The sequence below is a fragment of the Bradysia coprophila genome, unplaced genomic scaffold (genome assembly GCF_014529535.1).
Source record: "Bradysia coprophila strain Holo2 unplaced genomic scaffold, BU_Bcop_v1 contig_621, whole genome shotgun sequence".
Lineage (NCBI taxonomy): Eukaryota > Metazoa > Arthropoda > Insecta > Diptera > Sciaridae > Bradysia > Bradysia coprophila.
The window spans coordinates 1-18,085 of record NW_023503860.1 but is presented as its reverse complement, the minus strand read 5'-3'; the positions used below and the strand labels follow the sequence as shown (position 1 = coordinate 18,085).

At 34.7% G+C, this 18,085-nt stretch overlaps 2 protein-coding genes across 3 annotated transcripts; both read right to left on the bottom strand.

Annotated features, from left to right (window-relative positions):
- Positions 1-463: 463 nt before the first annotated feature.
- On the bottom strand, positions 464-8,347 carry LOC119083407 (transcriptional activator protein Pur-beta-like). 2 transcript variants are annotated; one of them, XM_037193127.1, is made up of 8 exons: positions 7,903-8,347; positions 4,152-4,199; positions 3,974-4,083; positions 3,490-3,592; positions 3,285-3,403; positions 3,101-3,222; positions 2,929-3,033; positions 464-970 (listed from the first exon to the last, which is right to left on the bottom strand). In XM_037193127.1, exons 1-8 carry the CDS (start codon positions 7,943-7,945, stop codon positions 910-912), a joined length of 711 nt encoding a protein of 236 aa, XP_037049022.1. In that variant the 5' UTR covers positions 7,946-8,347; the 3' UTR covers positions 464-909. The 2 variants fall into 2 exon arrangements, with proteins under 2 accessions (XP_037049022.1, XP_037049021.1); XM_037193126.1 differs by having other exon boundaries at positions 3,974-4,092; positions 7,903-8,346.
- Positions 8,348-11,488: 3,141 nt separating this feature from the next.
- LOC119083408 lies at positions 11,489-12,970 on the bottom strand. Its single transcript, XM_037193128.1, has one exon. The coding sequence runs from the start codon at positions 12,968-12,970 to the stop codon at positions 11,489-11,491; it is 1,482 nt and encodes a 493-aa protein (XP_037049023.1).
- Between the last annotated feature and the right edge of the window lie 5,115 nt (positions 12,971-18,085).

Below are 18,085 nucleotides of genomic sequence, written 5' to 3'. Positions count from 1 at the left end.
TCAATTGTGATCTTAATAAATTATTGAATTTCCTTCTAACAATGAACGAAGAAAATATATTTTCGATTTCAATTTAAGAAAACGACGAAAATTTTATCAACTACAGTGAACGACTTCTCAAATGTCTCACTGTCATTTTTTTCAGAGAATGTCATTGTGAATTTGCAATGACACAATAAAATTCTCAGAAAAATTTGACAGTGAGACATTTGAGATGTCGTTCACTGTAGGAAATGAATATTTTTAAAATTTGACTTAAAATTTGAATTTCCACACAGGAAGAATGCACGAAATGACTTCAAATTTAAAAGAAATTGTTTTGTGGTAATAAATACGCAACAAAAAACCAATTACGTACAATAAGTAAATATATTATTTATATTATGGTTGATTTGTTGTAGCAAATACAATCTCTGTGTGTATGTTTGTGTGTCAGTGAAGTGTAGTTTGTCATTTTGTTTAAATAATATTTTTTTGGTTTTTTTTTAAATATTTTTTTTTCTTTTATTTTTCATTTAAATATATTTTCTCATCTCTGATTTGCAATGTTATAGGTAAATTCATTTCTGTTATTTTTCTTTCTCTTTTTTTTTAAATAAACATTCATTTAATTAATTAATATTTGAATATAAACATTTTATGTTCATAAACAATTTAGATTTTCTTTTCATTTTTTTTATTATTTCTTTAATTTAAATTTCTCTTTTAATTTAATTTAAAATTTCATTTAAATTTGTTTAGTTTTTCCTGCTCGTCACTCTCATACTCCTCCTCCTTCGCCTTCATTTTCTTCATTCTCTCAATTTATTATTTTATTTTAGACTGTTTGACGACGACTGTAAATTATTATCGGCAGAATTTGACGGATCCGATGATTTTTTCATTTTATCGCAGTAATCGGTTAGAATATCACGGAATCTGGTCCAGCATTTTTCCGGCACTGTTATAGCGGTACGAAATTACTTTTAACCTAAACAACAAATGGGGGGTCAATTAATACTGTGTTTCTGCCGTTGACGTTGCATAAAATATAATAGACTCAGAGCCTTTATCTGGCTTTATCTTCCTTCATCGATGAAATAGTATTAGATTTTGCAATGGAAAAAAATCTGTTCTACGTCTTTTGAAAGTGTTACAATGAAGGTATTTACGATTATGACGAATGCAATTGAAAAATAAAATTTTTATTGGTAGGTCTGGCTTGGGTTGCCTGACAGTCGAATCTACAATTTGTCGGGGATGCTAGTTATTCACAAAAAAAGTATTTTCAATTTCGATTCTTCATTGTTTTGCAATGCTTTCATTTTAACACAAATTTGAATTTTTCTACGATGCGTGACAGCTGAGATGTATGCTAGAGTTCCTCGTTTTGGGGCTTTTTAGCGCTCAAAAACAGGAGTCAATCAAAAAATCTTACACTATTCGACCAATCTTCATCCGCTCCCCGATGAAGGATGATAAAGCTCGATGGTTCTATTAGGAATATTTGACTAATAATCCTGGTGATCATTGTATTGCATGGCACTTGAAACCATTAATCAAGGTAAATTAAGAGTCATCTACATAAATCAGTATAAAACGTCGAAAAATACAGCTGCAGTATGAGTCCGAGGTGAATCTTAGACAAACAAACACATGAGAACGTAGATTTTGACTATTAAACTGACAAAAAAAAGAGTTGAAAATCTTACCTGTTGCAGGTAACCAGGTAACCTATGTTATCTGACATGGCTGAATTTTTTGTAGGTACAGCTATGGCAGATATTGTGGGTTACCTGTAGACAAAGTTACCTGCAACAGGTAAAATTTTCAACTCTTTTTTGTCACTATATCCTCAGTTATATGAAGAAATTGCCACAATAATGAGAAGTTTTTTTACGTTATTTAATTTCAATGGAAATTCATTAAAGCACCGATAAAATGTTCGATAATCTAGTTAAATGTGAAGATTATGGTAGATGAAACTGTCTTGTGGAGCACACGGTGTGTGTCAGAAAGTGTAAGTTGATTATATCCACTTTAGTTTAGCTGGATACTTCGATATAAGTATTGATGCTGACATATTCAAAGGATGATTCGTCACTGACGACATCTTCTTCTTCACACTAACAAATCGGGATAGACATTTTTTGAGTTTTACAAATTGTAAAAGATTTTGTTCGAAAATCAAATTAAATTGCGGACTTGAGTAGGAAGAGTAACAATTGAGACAATCACGCCAAACTTTTTACTATGGTTTCATTCGAGAAATAAAAAATAGTTTCAACCGTTCAACCAGCAAAGCCATAGAGTCCTTTCCATAGAGTAGAATGAAATCGACTCTAACGTGTAAATCAATTCAACCGAATTATCAGACGAAATCTAGACCAACCAACATTTGCTGCATCAATGAGGCCCAACATTAATGAAAGTTACGCGATTCAATTTTATTGGTTTAAGTTATTTCCATCATGAATTGCAGTGGCTTCTTTCACAACTCTAAAAAAATTAGATTTTCTCGACTTGCTAACAGCAATGTCTGGATAATTTAAAGAGAAAAGCAAATCCACTTTATAATATATTTCTGCCGAGTATTGGCCTAAAAAGACAAGACAATCTGAGCCTGTAAACTGAACTTGCAAAAAATTTTGCAAAACTTTCACTTTTCACGAGGTTTATCATAATTTCCGGTCCTGTCCAGCAATGAAAGTGTAAACCAGGTATGGTCTATTGTCCGCCCGGAGGACATAAAAATTTGATTTTCGTACTTAAACGCACTCATTTTCATATTATTCTGACATAAAATGTGTGTGCGTTTAAGACGAATTCGCCAATCGACCATACCTGTTCTCTACTTTCATTGCTGTCCAGGTACGAATTGCTGTCCCGATTGCACAAACTCACAATAAAGCACTCACGAGCACTCACTCATTCAAAAAAAGGAATTACCTCGCTAATTCGCATGTATATTCCCGATTATTCTGTCCGATGTCAAAGTAGAAATTTTTATTATCCACCTTCATGTGACGGCCTTCAGGAAGCTCTCCTTTGAAACTGCGAAAAAAATCAGGTTAGCCACTTGCGTCGTTCGCATCAAGCAAAAAACAATGCAACAAATTACCCTCCATCATTCGTTCCAAATTCTTCCAACAAATCGGTGAGAGCATCTCTAAATTCAATCATACCCTGAGCTGGAATGGCAATTTGTGATCGTGGACCGCCCCTTGAAATAGTTTGGGATACCTGCAGAGAAATGATTTATATTGTCGATCGAGATGACGAACACCCTAAGAGCATTCCATTACCCGTAAAAATCGTCCACGCGCATTCTCTTTCAAGTCAAGGTAATATCGTCGATTATCTTTGATCATCATTTCAGATTTGAGTTTTCCATCGTCAGGCACACTTTCGGGATTCGGTGGACCTACAAAAGTTAGACGAAAATATTTGTTTGTTTTGAGTTGGTTATCGAGATCGTTCAGAGATTCATTGCAAATGTTTTATAACCACCTAATGATGAATAATAATCACTGAATGTCGACAAGTGATCCCTAAATTCGGCAGCAGTTGATAGAGCCAAAAATATTTGACTTCGGCGACCATCAGCTCCGATCTAAAAAAAATATTTGGAAAAGAAAAACTGTGAGTCGTCGTTGGAGAATACAATACTTTGCAGAGCCACTGAACTCAAGTCAATTGTTTCTTGAAAGTGTTGTTGGAGCAACAACAAAAAAGGAAGAAAAAAGGAAGTCTAGGGCTAATCCCCGGACCATTTATCTTAAAGATGATTTTTCAAAATAATTCAGCGCGCGTTAGTCACAGGACATTTGCATCTAGTCCTTCTTGTCCTAGTAGATAGAAAGACATAAAAATGTCCGGTGACTAACTTGGCGCAATGATTCAATAGAAGAAAATTCAGTGAAACAAGCGGTAAAGTATAATGATGAGTGAGAAGATTAAATAACAATGAGGGGCGAGTAAACGTTATACGAACCTCGGCAACTTTGATGAATCGTCCCCTACGATTTTGCTTAACATCTAAGTAAAAACGTTTTGATTGAATTTGCAGCATTTTCGTAGCCAGTTCCTGTTCGGCTTGCTGACCTGATGGATCTGAAACGTATAGCTTGATTATTCTTTTACAAGAGTTTGCATTTCTGGTTTCTGAATACCATTCTGCTCGAAGTCCCCGCTTCCATCCATATTTGGTGCATTATATTCTGGAAGGAGACAAAAAAAAATTATTTGAGGGTTTGTTGGTGACACAGGAGTGATTCAACATTTGATCTACATTCATTCATTCATGATCTATGGACTGCCTACAGCTGTATGAAAATGTAATTCAATTCGGTCTTTAACTTTAATATTCTTGCCCTAATTGAAATACAAGAGTCAGTAGACTGAGAATGGAGAAGCTCGATTTCAGCAGATATCAGCAACACAACATCGAACAATTCATCCAGCATTTATATGTTTGCTATACCCTTTCGTGTTAATCCACTATTGAAATTATATTCGAACGATGACTCCAAAAGTTGTTAGTTTCTCACATTATACCAGTCCAAACTTTGGATACTTTCAAACCGTTGAACAATTTCCCACACACTTTAGATTCCGAAGTTGTGGAAAACTTTTAAAGGAAATTGCAATGCTTTTAATGACTTAATCAATGATTCAGTAAAATGCATTAGGTGCTTCCACATCGTGTGGTTAAACTTTTACATGGAATTTACATATTACCAAGTAAGTTACAACTTGAGTGCTACAACTTCGTTATTGTTAGCCGAGGATTATTTTGATTTTCCGTACGACTACACAGCTGCTTTGACAACGCTGAGATATAGGGCCCGGTCATAAAGAATGTCCACCACATAAAGAGTGGATGAGTTGTTGACACATCCAAGGTACCGGACGAGAGTAAAAAATCGGTTAAACGTCCTCTTGCCGATGGCCCATATGATGCAGAGAAGTTTTGTGTAATAAATGAAGCGAAATGTTTAACTTCAACAGCCGAGATGAAACAAAACACTTAGCCCAAAAGTTGCGATTTATAATGCCGTTCAACACGAACACGTAAGTAAATTAGAGAGAAAGTAAGAGGAGCCCGCGTCATATTCTGCATAGAGAAATTAAAATAGGTCATAATCGAGGTCACAGGATTTATTTGTTGTGTTGCCCGTTTTACTTGGTACCGCAGTTTAGAATTTTTCCCAGGCTTAGGTCAATCAATTCATTTCGTTTTTGGGTGGACTAATGGACTATGTGGTCGAATATGGACACCAATTTTCATGAACTCATAATACCAATCAAAGAATTTCGTTTTGTTTCCGTTATAATGATATGGTCAAAATTGCCGGATTGTCTATTTACCAAATCGACTTTCCATATGACACATCGAGCAGTATGTTTATACCAGGCATGAGCGCCGCCGAAAATAAGCCGCCGATCAAGCCGCCGCCGACATTTTTGAGCAAGCCGCGCCGCAGCCGAGCCGGTGCCAAAAACACGGCTCAAGCCGGCTTGAAACGGCTGGAAAATGAAATAAAGATTTCGAAAGGTGAATGGGTGAAATAATTTTGAAAACCGAGATTTCTGTTGATCCTAAGCAGCTCAAGTACATTTGAATTTTTTTTTTCAAAATTAAGAAAATTTTGAAAATTTTCTTGAATTTTCATGAATTTTCCAGAATGGTATATTACGTCCTCGCTTCTAAGTTTGTTGTTTTGGCAAGTATGACCTTTGCGCAACGAGCCGAAGGCGCACAATCAGTTAATTCACAAATTTGAGAAAACTTTATCGATCTTTGCGAATTTTCTCGATTTTTTTTCTTTTCAATTTTTACGTGATTTTCGTGAGCTTTCGATTTCTTCTCGAAAACCATTTTCTTAATGAGTTAAATGAGTGTACCGGAGCATGATTTTCCATTTAGTTCAAGTTTTGAGCAATAAAACTTGACGTGTTAGTGAACCTTAGACTTAGAGACTTGCTTGTAACAAGACCAGTTCCACTTGCACTTTGAACAACCTAATCTACCTACATTTTCGCTTTCCGTACAATTTCATTTTCATGCTTACTAGTTCATTTTCCATGAATTTATCTAAACGTTTTTATTTTGAAAAAAAGTTAAAAGGAACCTCCAGCCGAGCCGTTTTAAGCCGGCTCAAGCCGATTTTTTCGCCGCCGCCGAAAAAAAAATTTCGGCTAGCCACCGCCGAGGTTTCTCCGTCGGCGCTCATTCCTGGTTTATACTATACGTATGAAAACGATGTGATGTAATGACGTGAATGTAAAATAGGTGTAAACGATTAATCCTTTTCATTGTCTTTGTATGATATATATTGGTCAACGAACTTGGATTGGGATCTAACCAATTCAATGACACCCAGTAAAAGATTATTAATTTGTCGTAAAATATTCATGGATTCGACGATGAAACAATAAAACAATTCCGCGATTCGGTTTTTCTCTTTGTTTGGTTTGACAAATCAAATAAAATTGTTGGTTCTGTCAACAGTGGACATCCAAATGGATTTATGGTTTTATTATCCAAAAGAAAGTGAATGGAGCATTGGAGCACAATGAGAAGTAAAATGGAAATGCCTTGAAGACCGTAACGGTTTAGTCGATCTTTAAATCTGATCAACATATGGACAGTGTTTGCTGTCGATCTAACAATTTGCAAGACATCGGATGCGAAATCTTTTACTTCAACATGCATGTTGATGGTCACACACGACACAGATTAATTGTGTCATCGTTGTCAGATGAATCATTGATTGCATGAAAGTTTTTTTTTCATTACTCTCACCATCTATAAATAATGTGATGTGACACACTATACAACAAAATAAGAATCAAATTTAATGTTTGAACAAAATCAATAAAGAAAAAAAAAATGAAAATTGCAAATTGAATATATGAAGAAAAAAAAGACGGGGAAAATCGCTCTAGCCAGCCGAATCATGTTTTCAATGTTCATTAAATTAATTGGGCGAAAGTATTTAATCAAGGTAACATTGGTAACAGCGGCACGGAACCCAATTTTTCTTTCTTTTTTTTTTTTGATAACACTGTTACATCGGGTTAAATAGAAAATTCTTTGTTCGTATATCGCTAACCCATCTCTTATCACACAAACGTTCATTCGGTTACAAATGGCTGAAACAAAAGCACTCTCGGTTGCACGGTTTTAATTTTGAATTTTTCGTCATTGAAATTCTCCGATTCTTTTTTTATTAAATTATTTAAAAATTCATGTTATACATGCTGAATTGATGATACAACACACAACCGAATACACGTAATGATTTAAATAATTTAATTGACGGCCATATTGAAAATCGTTCGGTTAAAGATTTATTAGAAAATTCTTTGCCATTTTTCCTATTTAAACTACAGTCAGTAATAACGCAATGCATCCATTCACGGAATCACAGAGCTTTGATTCAAGCTATTCCATTGTCTTGCCAAACCATAATTTTCAGAAGAAAAATGAATCGAAAAATCCGAACCAAATTTCTCAAACATTCAGAAATGTTTACAAATAATCTTGTAAGGTCATCGCAAAAACCATTTTCTTTCCAACCAGACCCGATGGATCATCATCTTATGGGGTAGCTTAAATCAATGTCAATGTTGACTTTAGATATTTTCCTACATTTCGTTGTGAACAATCTAAAATTCATCGGAATCGTTGACAAAAGAATCACAAAAAAAAAAATTTTTTTTTTCTTCCATTGAAGATCGAAAAGTCATTCATTTCGGGTTTTCATACACATAACTTTGATGGTATGGAAAACGATTCGATTGATGTGAACGGAAAACGGTTGATGGGCGATCAAATTCGTGAGCAAAATGAATTTTCCGTCAAATGATTGGCACAGGAAAAAAGTAATTGGAAAGTGAAAAATGATTAAAACATACTTTGGCCAGAAACTCCTTCGTCGCCGCTGCCAATATCAGACATTGCACTGCACCAACCAACCAAACCAACACACTACACAACACCACTTGGCATACACGCAGCACTACGCGCATAGAAATTCACACATACCAGGCTAAATGATTCGAAACAACTGATTTTTTGTGAACTGAAGATATTTTCGGCAAATCGACAAAACCGAGAAAAAAAAAATTTTAATTGTGAAAATGAGTCGGAAGGTGGATTTTTTCGCGATGCACGACTGCTAACCGATATTAATGTTTTCCCGTTAATGTTGGATTCTTCGAAAATCGTTTTTTTTTTTTCGCACGTACTCCAGAATGGGATTACCGAACAATATTTTATCGCACGAAAAAAAGATGTTTTTTTAATGTGGAACTAGAAATACCATCTGATTTTGACAAATTCTCTACGAGCGAAACGAATACTATGACAGAATGACGTACACTCGCGTTGAATCTTGTGACAGGATGGGCCGAATGCGATTGACATTACAGTAAAGTCGTCCAAGGCTACAGTGACGATCGATAGTTGTTTTGAAGATTATTTTGCTTTCCGTTTTGAGTTATTTACATGAAAATCGAATTCAAGTCGGCTTAGAAAGGACATGAAACGACGCATAGATCCTTTCACTCCATTTCGTACATACAGTTATCTCTCTTAATCTTTGAAAATTTATGAAAATTATGAAAATAGGCTTCAAACCACACCCTCGAACTGCGATTTTTCCAACGGAGGAAACAGTCGAATGGATGTTTTTACCGTTGATTAATTGGGTTGTTTTTGCATATTTGTAAAACATGCTCGAAACTTACTTTTAGACGTAACCTCACTTAAGTTTCGTTAAATTTTTCGTTCATTCATTTATTTGTATGAGGCTTTTTTAACGTGGATGGCATTTCAAACGGCCTTGAATATTATCTATAGTATTCGAAATATCATTTTTAACAATTAATAACAGGCAGGGTACATCCAATATGAAAAAGTGTATTGACCGTTAGACTTACATCGACAATTTAACCCTACTTTCAGAAAAATTATGACTCCGACGAACAAGCAATTGTCGCAAATTAGCAATTTGATTTTTACTCATTCACGTTTGCCCTACAAAAATGTTCGAATTACCTATAAAATATTCCGAGTTGACTTTAAAGCAATCGTTTCGCGTGTCCCACTCTGTAATTGTCTCTAATGCAGCTGACATAACGAAACCCACCAACACATAGCCAAGCAATTTTCATACTTGCGCATTGCTAATCATTCATTGTTACCACACACAATACGAATGAAGTTGAGTCGAACTGAGTTGGATAGGTTATTGAAGATTGTTAGAAAAATTGATCATATTCATGTTTAACCTCCACACACACACACACACACATACATTCATCAGATATTCGGAGTTTGAAAGACAGAGTCGAAACGTTCTCATCACGAATTAAAAATTTAACGAGTTCAACCTGACTAATCACCAATTTGCTTCCACCGTTGGTGCAACTCCAATGAAATTATGTCTTTTAGTAGGTGCTCAGAGGATAGTTTAGGATTACCACTCAATGTTCGTCGGTCGTCCTAAATTCATATCTGTTACCGAATGTGTGGAATGCTGCCGAACAATATTTCTGGTATATGTGTTTCTAGTCAATATGTAAGCTCATCAGCAACGCATTCTACATTAAAAACATTATGTTGGCTGTTGAATGCTTTTAAGACAGCAAAAAAAAAGCTTTCATTTGTAGCTGTAGGAAGTATAATAAAAACTGGCCACTCAAAAATCTGTATACATCGTCGTCGGTGCAAAAAAAAAATCGTCTTTTTAGTTTAGAGAAAAAAAAACATATTTATGTTTGTCATGTTCTATGCTCTCAGGAACGAATGGCCTCATAAAATTCAACCTTCTCTTGTTGCTATGCGTCATTGCTGTTATTTCTAAATATGAGATTTAAACAGGACGTACACAGTCGAACCGACTATGTTTCCACAAATGGTAATGAGTCGAAGAGGGAAAAATGATTTTTTTTCTGTATAAACTACAATTGCGTTAACACACACGTTTCACTCACCCGTTTGTGGCCCTAATTAATTTATTACATACACGAGAATCACGAATCCATACGTATACAATAGGGTGGGTCGTACAATAAAATACAACTGCTAGCCAGGCAATTTCTGTGCTAAATGAGAGGTCATAGAAGCACTTATATACTCACTAAGAAGTTTTATTTTTTTTCCTCCATTTTACCCTCCCGCGGATCTGTTGCTCCTTAAAGACTAAGTCAAGATTTCTATCAAAGTATTTAGTTCATTGAACGCAATTAGTGTAAAATATCACTAGAGTAGCATAACAAATATTTTTAGGATGTTGGACGCTGATTTAAAGTAATGGCAGGATCAGACCATCGATCTTTAAACGAGTACAATTTTTGTACTAAATATACTAAAAAAGCACTGGCAACCAAGTACTAACATCGAGTTTTCACAGATATTTTAACGTAACAATTGAAAGACTTTCGTAAAGTAAAAACAAACACATCTTTCACAAAAAAATATGTTAAAGTTTAAACGACCATCAAACAACTCAACAATATTTGAAATGGACACCAATGGATTTACGTATGCATCAACAATCTACATAAATTTCGAATCGAAATCTAATTTCGCAATGGCTTTGTTTATCTTCCTATAGAGAATAATGATACGGGCGATTTTAAAAGAATGGAACCAGACAAAACACTTTGAATTGAATAGCTGCAAGAATCATATAAATACGGCTAAATATTGAACTATCTGGTCATTTACAGATTTTGTTATCAATGTTATACTTAGGTAAAAGGCAAAGTCTTGGTTGAATTGGCTTTTAATGTTATACTTAGTTAAAAGGCAAAGCCTTAGTTGAATCTGCTATTAATGTTATACTTAGTTACAAGACAAAGTCTTGCTTCGATTGAAATAAAGGCATTTTTCGTCTGGACTCCAATGTGGCTTTGATTACGCCATCTCGTTTTACAGGGTCCGCTACCAACATACACGATTCTGAAACCAGTTTTACAGTTCGTTCAACTGCCTGAGTATGGCACGGGAACTTCTTTATATATTTCATCGAAGCGTTTGACGTTGAGTCAGAGATTTTCTTCAATTCATCCAAAGAAAAATCTCGCAGTAGAGGAGGCTCAGTAATAGTTATGGCGTCCCAATTTAAAATTTCAAAATAATTGGAAGCGTTGAAGTTGAAATTGGGAACATCGAATTTACGTAGACGTGAAATGTTAGCTCTGCAGTGTAGTATTTTCGTGTAAGCAAGTTCTCTTATTTCTTGCTTCGGATCTGCGAGCATAGCCAATAAAACATTCTCTGGGTGACCAAAAAAACCATTTCGTTGAATAACTGGATCAATGATATTCTTCAAACTCTTTGGCAAATATCGACTCAAAGCGATTGTCTTAAACAAGTTCGAAGGTCCATCGAGACACGAATGATGGATTTTTATGTGGAACCACATCGGCGCGTATACCTGTAATTTTTTTTCAATAACAGTCAGCCGTTTCTTTACTAAGATAAAGTTTGCTTTCAACCTTCCACGAGAATTCTTAAGTTCTTTGTAGGTTTTTTCGTTCCAATGTACAATCGAAGTATCCGATTGGCCGTAGTAAGCCAACGAGAATTACATATTTTGCCTGGTGAGCGATTAGTTACAGCCATGTAGCGTTGATCCCCAGAAATAAATTTGCATATGTCGCGAAGATAAGCTTGGTCTGTACTTAGATCCTTATTCAACTTGATTATGTCGGGAATATCCACATACATTGTTTTGAAATTCACAATTGGCAAGTTTTCGCAAGTTTCGATGGCTTTTCCAATTACTCCTGACAATTCTTTTGGCCCAGCAGTACCTCCATCCAAATGATGGAAGAGGTGTCTTAATGGCAGCTCATTTGCATGTAATTGACAAATAAACCATTGTAAGGGTACTCCAATTTTCTTCTCTATCAATGCAATTATTCCAGCGTTACATCCAGTGTTCCCGACTGTTCCATCACAACCTACTACTTTCAAGTTTTTCATGAAATCGGTATCAGCCTTTGAATTAAAAAAATCAGAAAGGCTCTTTAATACAGTAGACGCTTTCGAGTTGCTTGGGCAAATGTGACCAATATATTCGCTTCCTGGTTCTTTAACAAGCGACAGATGTTCCTCTGTAATAACCAATCGTTTGCTTCCATCTTGTGATAAAACCAAAGTCTTATCCTTTTTCCCATCAAAATATAATCCTTCGAATTTTTCCAACGACGAATTGATTAAGTTATTACGGTGTTTTTCTCTGGCTCTTTTAATTTTACAGGTGTCAATAACATTGCTCATATCTGTTTCCGTTATCATACCAACGTCGACCAGTGTCGCACTTGAAATAGCTGCACCCACCGTACTTGAAAGTTTAAATCGATCCAATAAGCTCGATACAGTCGGCAATAGTAAACGATTTCGATTGCGCAGTGGAAAAAGCTTCTCTGGTATTTTCTTACATTTTCTTATTGATCTTTCGCATGAAACATTGGAACATTCGATTGCTTTATCATCAAATAATTCCACACGATCAGCATTACTTTCTTCGTTCACAGATCTCTCACAGTTTGTTTCGTTATCACTGGAACACGTACTTGCTCGTATGTTAAAGACAACATTACATTTCCTGGTAAATGAATTCAACTTCGCTTTAAATCTGGGATTGTTCTTATCTCTTTTCTGCGACTTAAGAAGCCCTAGCCTTTGCTGATTAAATTTATCGAAAAGAAATTTGATCCGCTTTGGCGATGCAGTAGGAATATCTCGGCGATTCCAAATGGTGAGAAGCGAATCCAATACGTTTGAAAGTGCCATTGAATGAACGTTCCGTGTACATACTTTTCTTGCTATTAATTCATCTTTTTCAAACAAATAATTGGACAGCACTTCCTTTATAGATGGAAGAGCATTTGCATTATGTCTCAGGACTTTGAATTTACCCACAATAGGACAAACTTTTGTCTTTGATGCTCGTACCGATGCAGACATTTTCGATTTGCTGATTTATTTTTGGAAATTAAATTTAAGACGGTAGATTTGTCTTGGGTGTCATGATTGTAAAATTAAAAAAATAGACGAAAACGAGATTAAAATCTATATTTTCAAAAAATATGTGTTTGTAATGTAGCATCTATATATTCATTTATTCAACAATTTTACAACACAGTGGCACTTTCATAACTTTTTATCCTATACAGAGCACATAAATATTCTACGCAAACATCGAAAAAAGTCTAGATTTCATATTAGATTTCAATTCGATTTAGTTTTGATTTTTTTTTGTATTGAAAATATTTGCACTTCATGTTTTGGGCTTAAGTATTTTGACTTAACGAATGTCTTTTAATTGTTACGTTAAAATATCTGTGAAAACTCGATGTTAGTACTTGATTGCCAGTGCTTTTTCAGTATATTTAGTACAACGATTGTACTCGTTTAAAGATCGATGGTCTGATCCTACGATTGCTTTAAACCAGCGTCCAACACCCTAAAAATATTTGTTATGCTACTCTAGTGATATTTTACACTAATTGCGTTCAATGAACTAAATACTTTGATAGAAATCTTGACTTAGTCTTTAAGGAGCAACAGATCCGCGGGAGGGTAAAATGGAGGAAAAAAAATAAAACTTCTTCGTGAGTATATAAGTGCTTCTATGACCTCTCATTTAGCACAGAAATTGCCTGGCTAGCAGTTGTATTTTATTGTACGACCCACCCTAGTATACAATGCTAGAACACAATTGAAAAACTGATAATCAAACATTTTATTTAAAAAAAAATGATAATCGTAAATTACAGTTCGAATAACCCTGCTAAATGACAATGTGAAACTCCTCACACACCCACTCCCGACGCATATAATAATAACTTTTGTATTCCCAATTTCCAACCACTATAACTCATTAGTTCACGAGTTTCCGATGTAACATAATGATAATGCACGCAAGCAAAAAGTACATTTTTATGCATAATGGATGATAATGGATTCACAGGAGGCAGAGAGTTCGCTCCAATGACCATTGAGTTCGATTGTTATTTTTCTATGATCTTTTCGAGAAAATTACATATAATAATTTGCATCGCATCAAGGCACCTAGCAGAGTAACAGAATCTTTGGTCGGTCACAATGCCACACTATTACCGTAGGGAATGGTTACGACGAACTAGTTTACCCTACTACAAAATAGACATACTTGTTTTCATCGCTGAATACGGACGTTTCTTGAAGTTTTATCCTGAAAACTACTTACAGCTGTCAGCTGTCAATTCATCCCTCCAGACCATCTAGTCTTTTTATGGACTTAAAAGGTCTATTGTCCTTGATACCATTAATTGTAATATTGGTATAAATGGTATAAAGAATAGAATTAATACTGTGACACACCAATTATTCTATTCCAATGCTAGGTGCTTTGATCGTATACCTATACAGAGAATGTTGCTTGTTGAATTTAGGAAAGAGTAAGAACTGACCACAACTGGTCAAGTGATCAATCTTCATCTATTTTTACGTATAGTGGTATAGTACCGTCGAAATGAGTTCTTTATTTTCACCATTATACCTTGTGCGATGGCTTAGAGGTCAATAACTGCCAACTATATTCTAAAAAAGTACCTGAAATCTGAATCATTTGAAAATACCAATTTGTTCGATAGAAGGAACTTTTTACTGTGTTGCGACAAGTCGTAGCACTTGCTGAATTTAATTATATTTGCTCGTAGAAACCGTTTTTGGAACACCAATCTTATAGCATCTGTACTAGGGAATGTAACCGGGAAAAACCGGTTAACCGGTTTACCATTTCCCGGGATTTTTTTTTTGTCATTTACCGGTTAACCGACCTTCAAAAATTGAATGATTTTTTTCATTTTTTAATTGACAATAATATCTTGAATGGAATTTATTCTTCTAGTCTAGTTGCATTTAAGCATTACATCTGATTTGAACTCGTTGTGAAAATGTTCATCGTTAATTTTATATATTATGATAAGCAACTCAGTCTCAGCCTTAGGCTTTAGAAAATCTACAGAATTCGAAGGTCAGAAGATCGTGCAACTACATCTTTAGAAAACCAAATGAAACGACGTCCAATAAAAATTCAAGAAAACAGTACAATAGGAGATTACCTTTCATTTATTTCCTTTTTTCAGGATGACAAAAAATTTAATTTTTACGCAGTTCAACAGAAATTTTGAAACTAGCTCGCCCTATCGATTCCCAATATTTCTGTTGAACTGTGTAAATATGGAATTCTTTATCATCCTGAAATATGGAAATAAAGAAATTTTTTTTTTTTTTTTTAAAAAAACATGGCATGAAACCATGTTTTGACACCTTTATTGGTATGCTATAGTACAATCTTAACTTATATGTTAATTTATTACTATTGATGACAAATGTTACCAACTGTCTCTCTGTTAGAGACAACCAGCCGAACGTGTGTGAGTTTTTCCATTCCATTGATTGGATCTCATTTTGATGATGGTAGCATCGTTCACTGCGACATCTGTATTTCAGCAACCCAGACCTTGAGAACATTCTCTTCAACGACATAGCCAAGCACCTTACTATATCGCTTGCTTGATTGCTGATTGAAGAGCTTTTCCCATGATAATACCGACCAGAAATTCTATGAGAATGTCTTCTACGACGTAGCCAAGCACCTTACTAAATCGCTTGCTGACTGCTGACTGAAGAGCTTTTTGTTCCCACCATTTGCTGATAGATGGCGATTGGTGTCTGATGTATTCGCTCGTTGGATTCGTATATCACATAGCATTAATAATTTTTTTATTAATGTGTCAGCGATTTCGAACTTACGAACTTTCAGCACAATAATTCAGTGTGAGGCTAACGACTTACACACTGCGCTATTGAGTCGACAATAAAGAAATGGTAAACTCATTTCTGCAGGGCTTCGCGAGCACAATAAACCACTTATTTGTTTAGATATTGATATCTCGACGGGTGGGATAAAAACATTTGCCATCTGTGCGACTTACAAACCCCCAACTCATCGAAAAACAAATGTCTACACGAGTAAGAATTTACTATTCATTTCCCGGTAAATTTCGACGGTAAATGCATTCGTTAATCTGTGCATAAACACTCCGATCGTCCAACATTCTAGCCATACCATTTGCTTCACTTAGCCAACAACCACCTTTTTTAATCGTTGTTTATTAAACAGCAATCGCATGGTCAGAAAAAGTCCTTCGGGCGTTGTGTCAAGAAAACTTGTAAAAATCCTTTCATTGCCCGAACACCCATAGCACCAGTCGGAGCCTGGCAAGCGCAGCATTACATGCAATGTTCATTTCATACAAACTCGATTGGATTTTAGCTTTATTCGAACAGCAAATCTGGTACTTCATTTGTTGTAAGAGATGTTTTGCTATATTACAGATGACTCTAGCCAGGGTTAATCGCTTTCATCGATCGTTATTGTTGCTGGCAGATGGCTAAGCTGTTCTGTAAAATCGCATCTGTTGTTAATGAAACAAAACGATCCTTGTCGCTTCTGTTTAAGATTAAATTTATTTTTCTTTTTCACTTTTTCTTTGTTTTTTAAACAAACTACACAATTAAAATATTTGACATAATTTTTGTTTTTATTTCTTAGTACTGGATCGCCTTGGTTGTATTCTACTATCCCAAGTAATTAACTAAAAAATGCTTCTGTTCTTCTTGTTCTTTTATGATGTCATAAAAATAATTAATTTTTCTAATTAACATTGTTCACAATACGCCATACCTTCCTTTTAAAAAATAGTTTAAAGAAATATAAAGACTAGATTTTTCGTTGTTTAGTAAAAAAGAAAAAAGAATTTCTTCTTCTGTTAAGTACATTAATTTAAGATTCGGTTAAGATTCCCCTTAGAGGAAGGTGATTTGCTTGTTTTTTTTTTCTCAAATGAAACCAGGAAGTTATACGCTCGAAGAAAATAACATTGAAAGCGCGTTATGCATTTCCAAAACAAAACTTTTATTTCAGATTTGTGGGAATGGAGGTGTTAAATTTTCAAAGAATTTTTTTTTTAACTCGTCTTATGCAAATATCCAAATGGTTTTTTTTTCGTGTGTTTCATTTGAATGAGAATACAATGTGCATTTCAAGGTTTTTGCGAGATTTTTTTTTCTTTCTTTACCTTATATCGTGTTAATTTCAACGAACAAATGTTCGTCAGTCATGGATAAATCAACACATTTTATTGTTTATTGTAAATAGAAGCTAAAAATACTAAATTTTGCATTCGAATTTGAAATATTTTGCATGAATTCATACAAGTTGCACACATTATACTGATTAATGTCAGCTTTAGGTATACAGAGAGGTATATAGTTTAGAGAGAGATTTTTTAGTTTTTCGTTTTTGGCGATTGTCGGTGTCACTAGTTATTTTACCGTACAGTCGAAAGACTTTCAATGAATTTTTTTTATCACATGATACATTGATACTGTGTTGTTCTTTAACTTCCCTTCAACAAGATACAGGGAATTGAGTTTGGGATTAAGTAGCTTAACCTTTTAGAAACAGACAGCATGTCGCAACAACAAAATACTCTGAATTTCGTCTTAGTTTGTTTAAAGTATCGCTCAGGGTTTGCTACAAAATCTTTTACTTCATTTGTTTAATCGCGAATTTCATTATATAAAAAGCACTAACCAGAGCTCATTGTTTACTGTTGTCAGTCGTTGTCGATAACAGATGACTAGCTGATGATGTTTGTATAAGGTTAACAAATCCATTTTAGTGCAGAAAAACAAAACAAACACTTAGATCGTATTGGGTAAATATTAACTTAACACAAATACTGTGATGCATAGGCGGAGATACGGTTCTAGTGACGCTTAAGATCTACTGTTAGAATCAGGTAAAAATTGATAAAAATAAGTGTAAATGGTGAGGAGAAGTTTTTGTAAAATTAGAGTCAAGTAACCGAGGTAAATACGAAAAGTCACATTATCGATGCTATTAATCTCAGCTTCACCTCGAATCAATTTAAAATGCACTTTTCCGTGAATTACTTTATCGTCGATTCTTTTCATTCGATAATGAATTTTGACTCTAATTTTCTTTCAAAATTCCATTCAAAATGT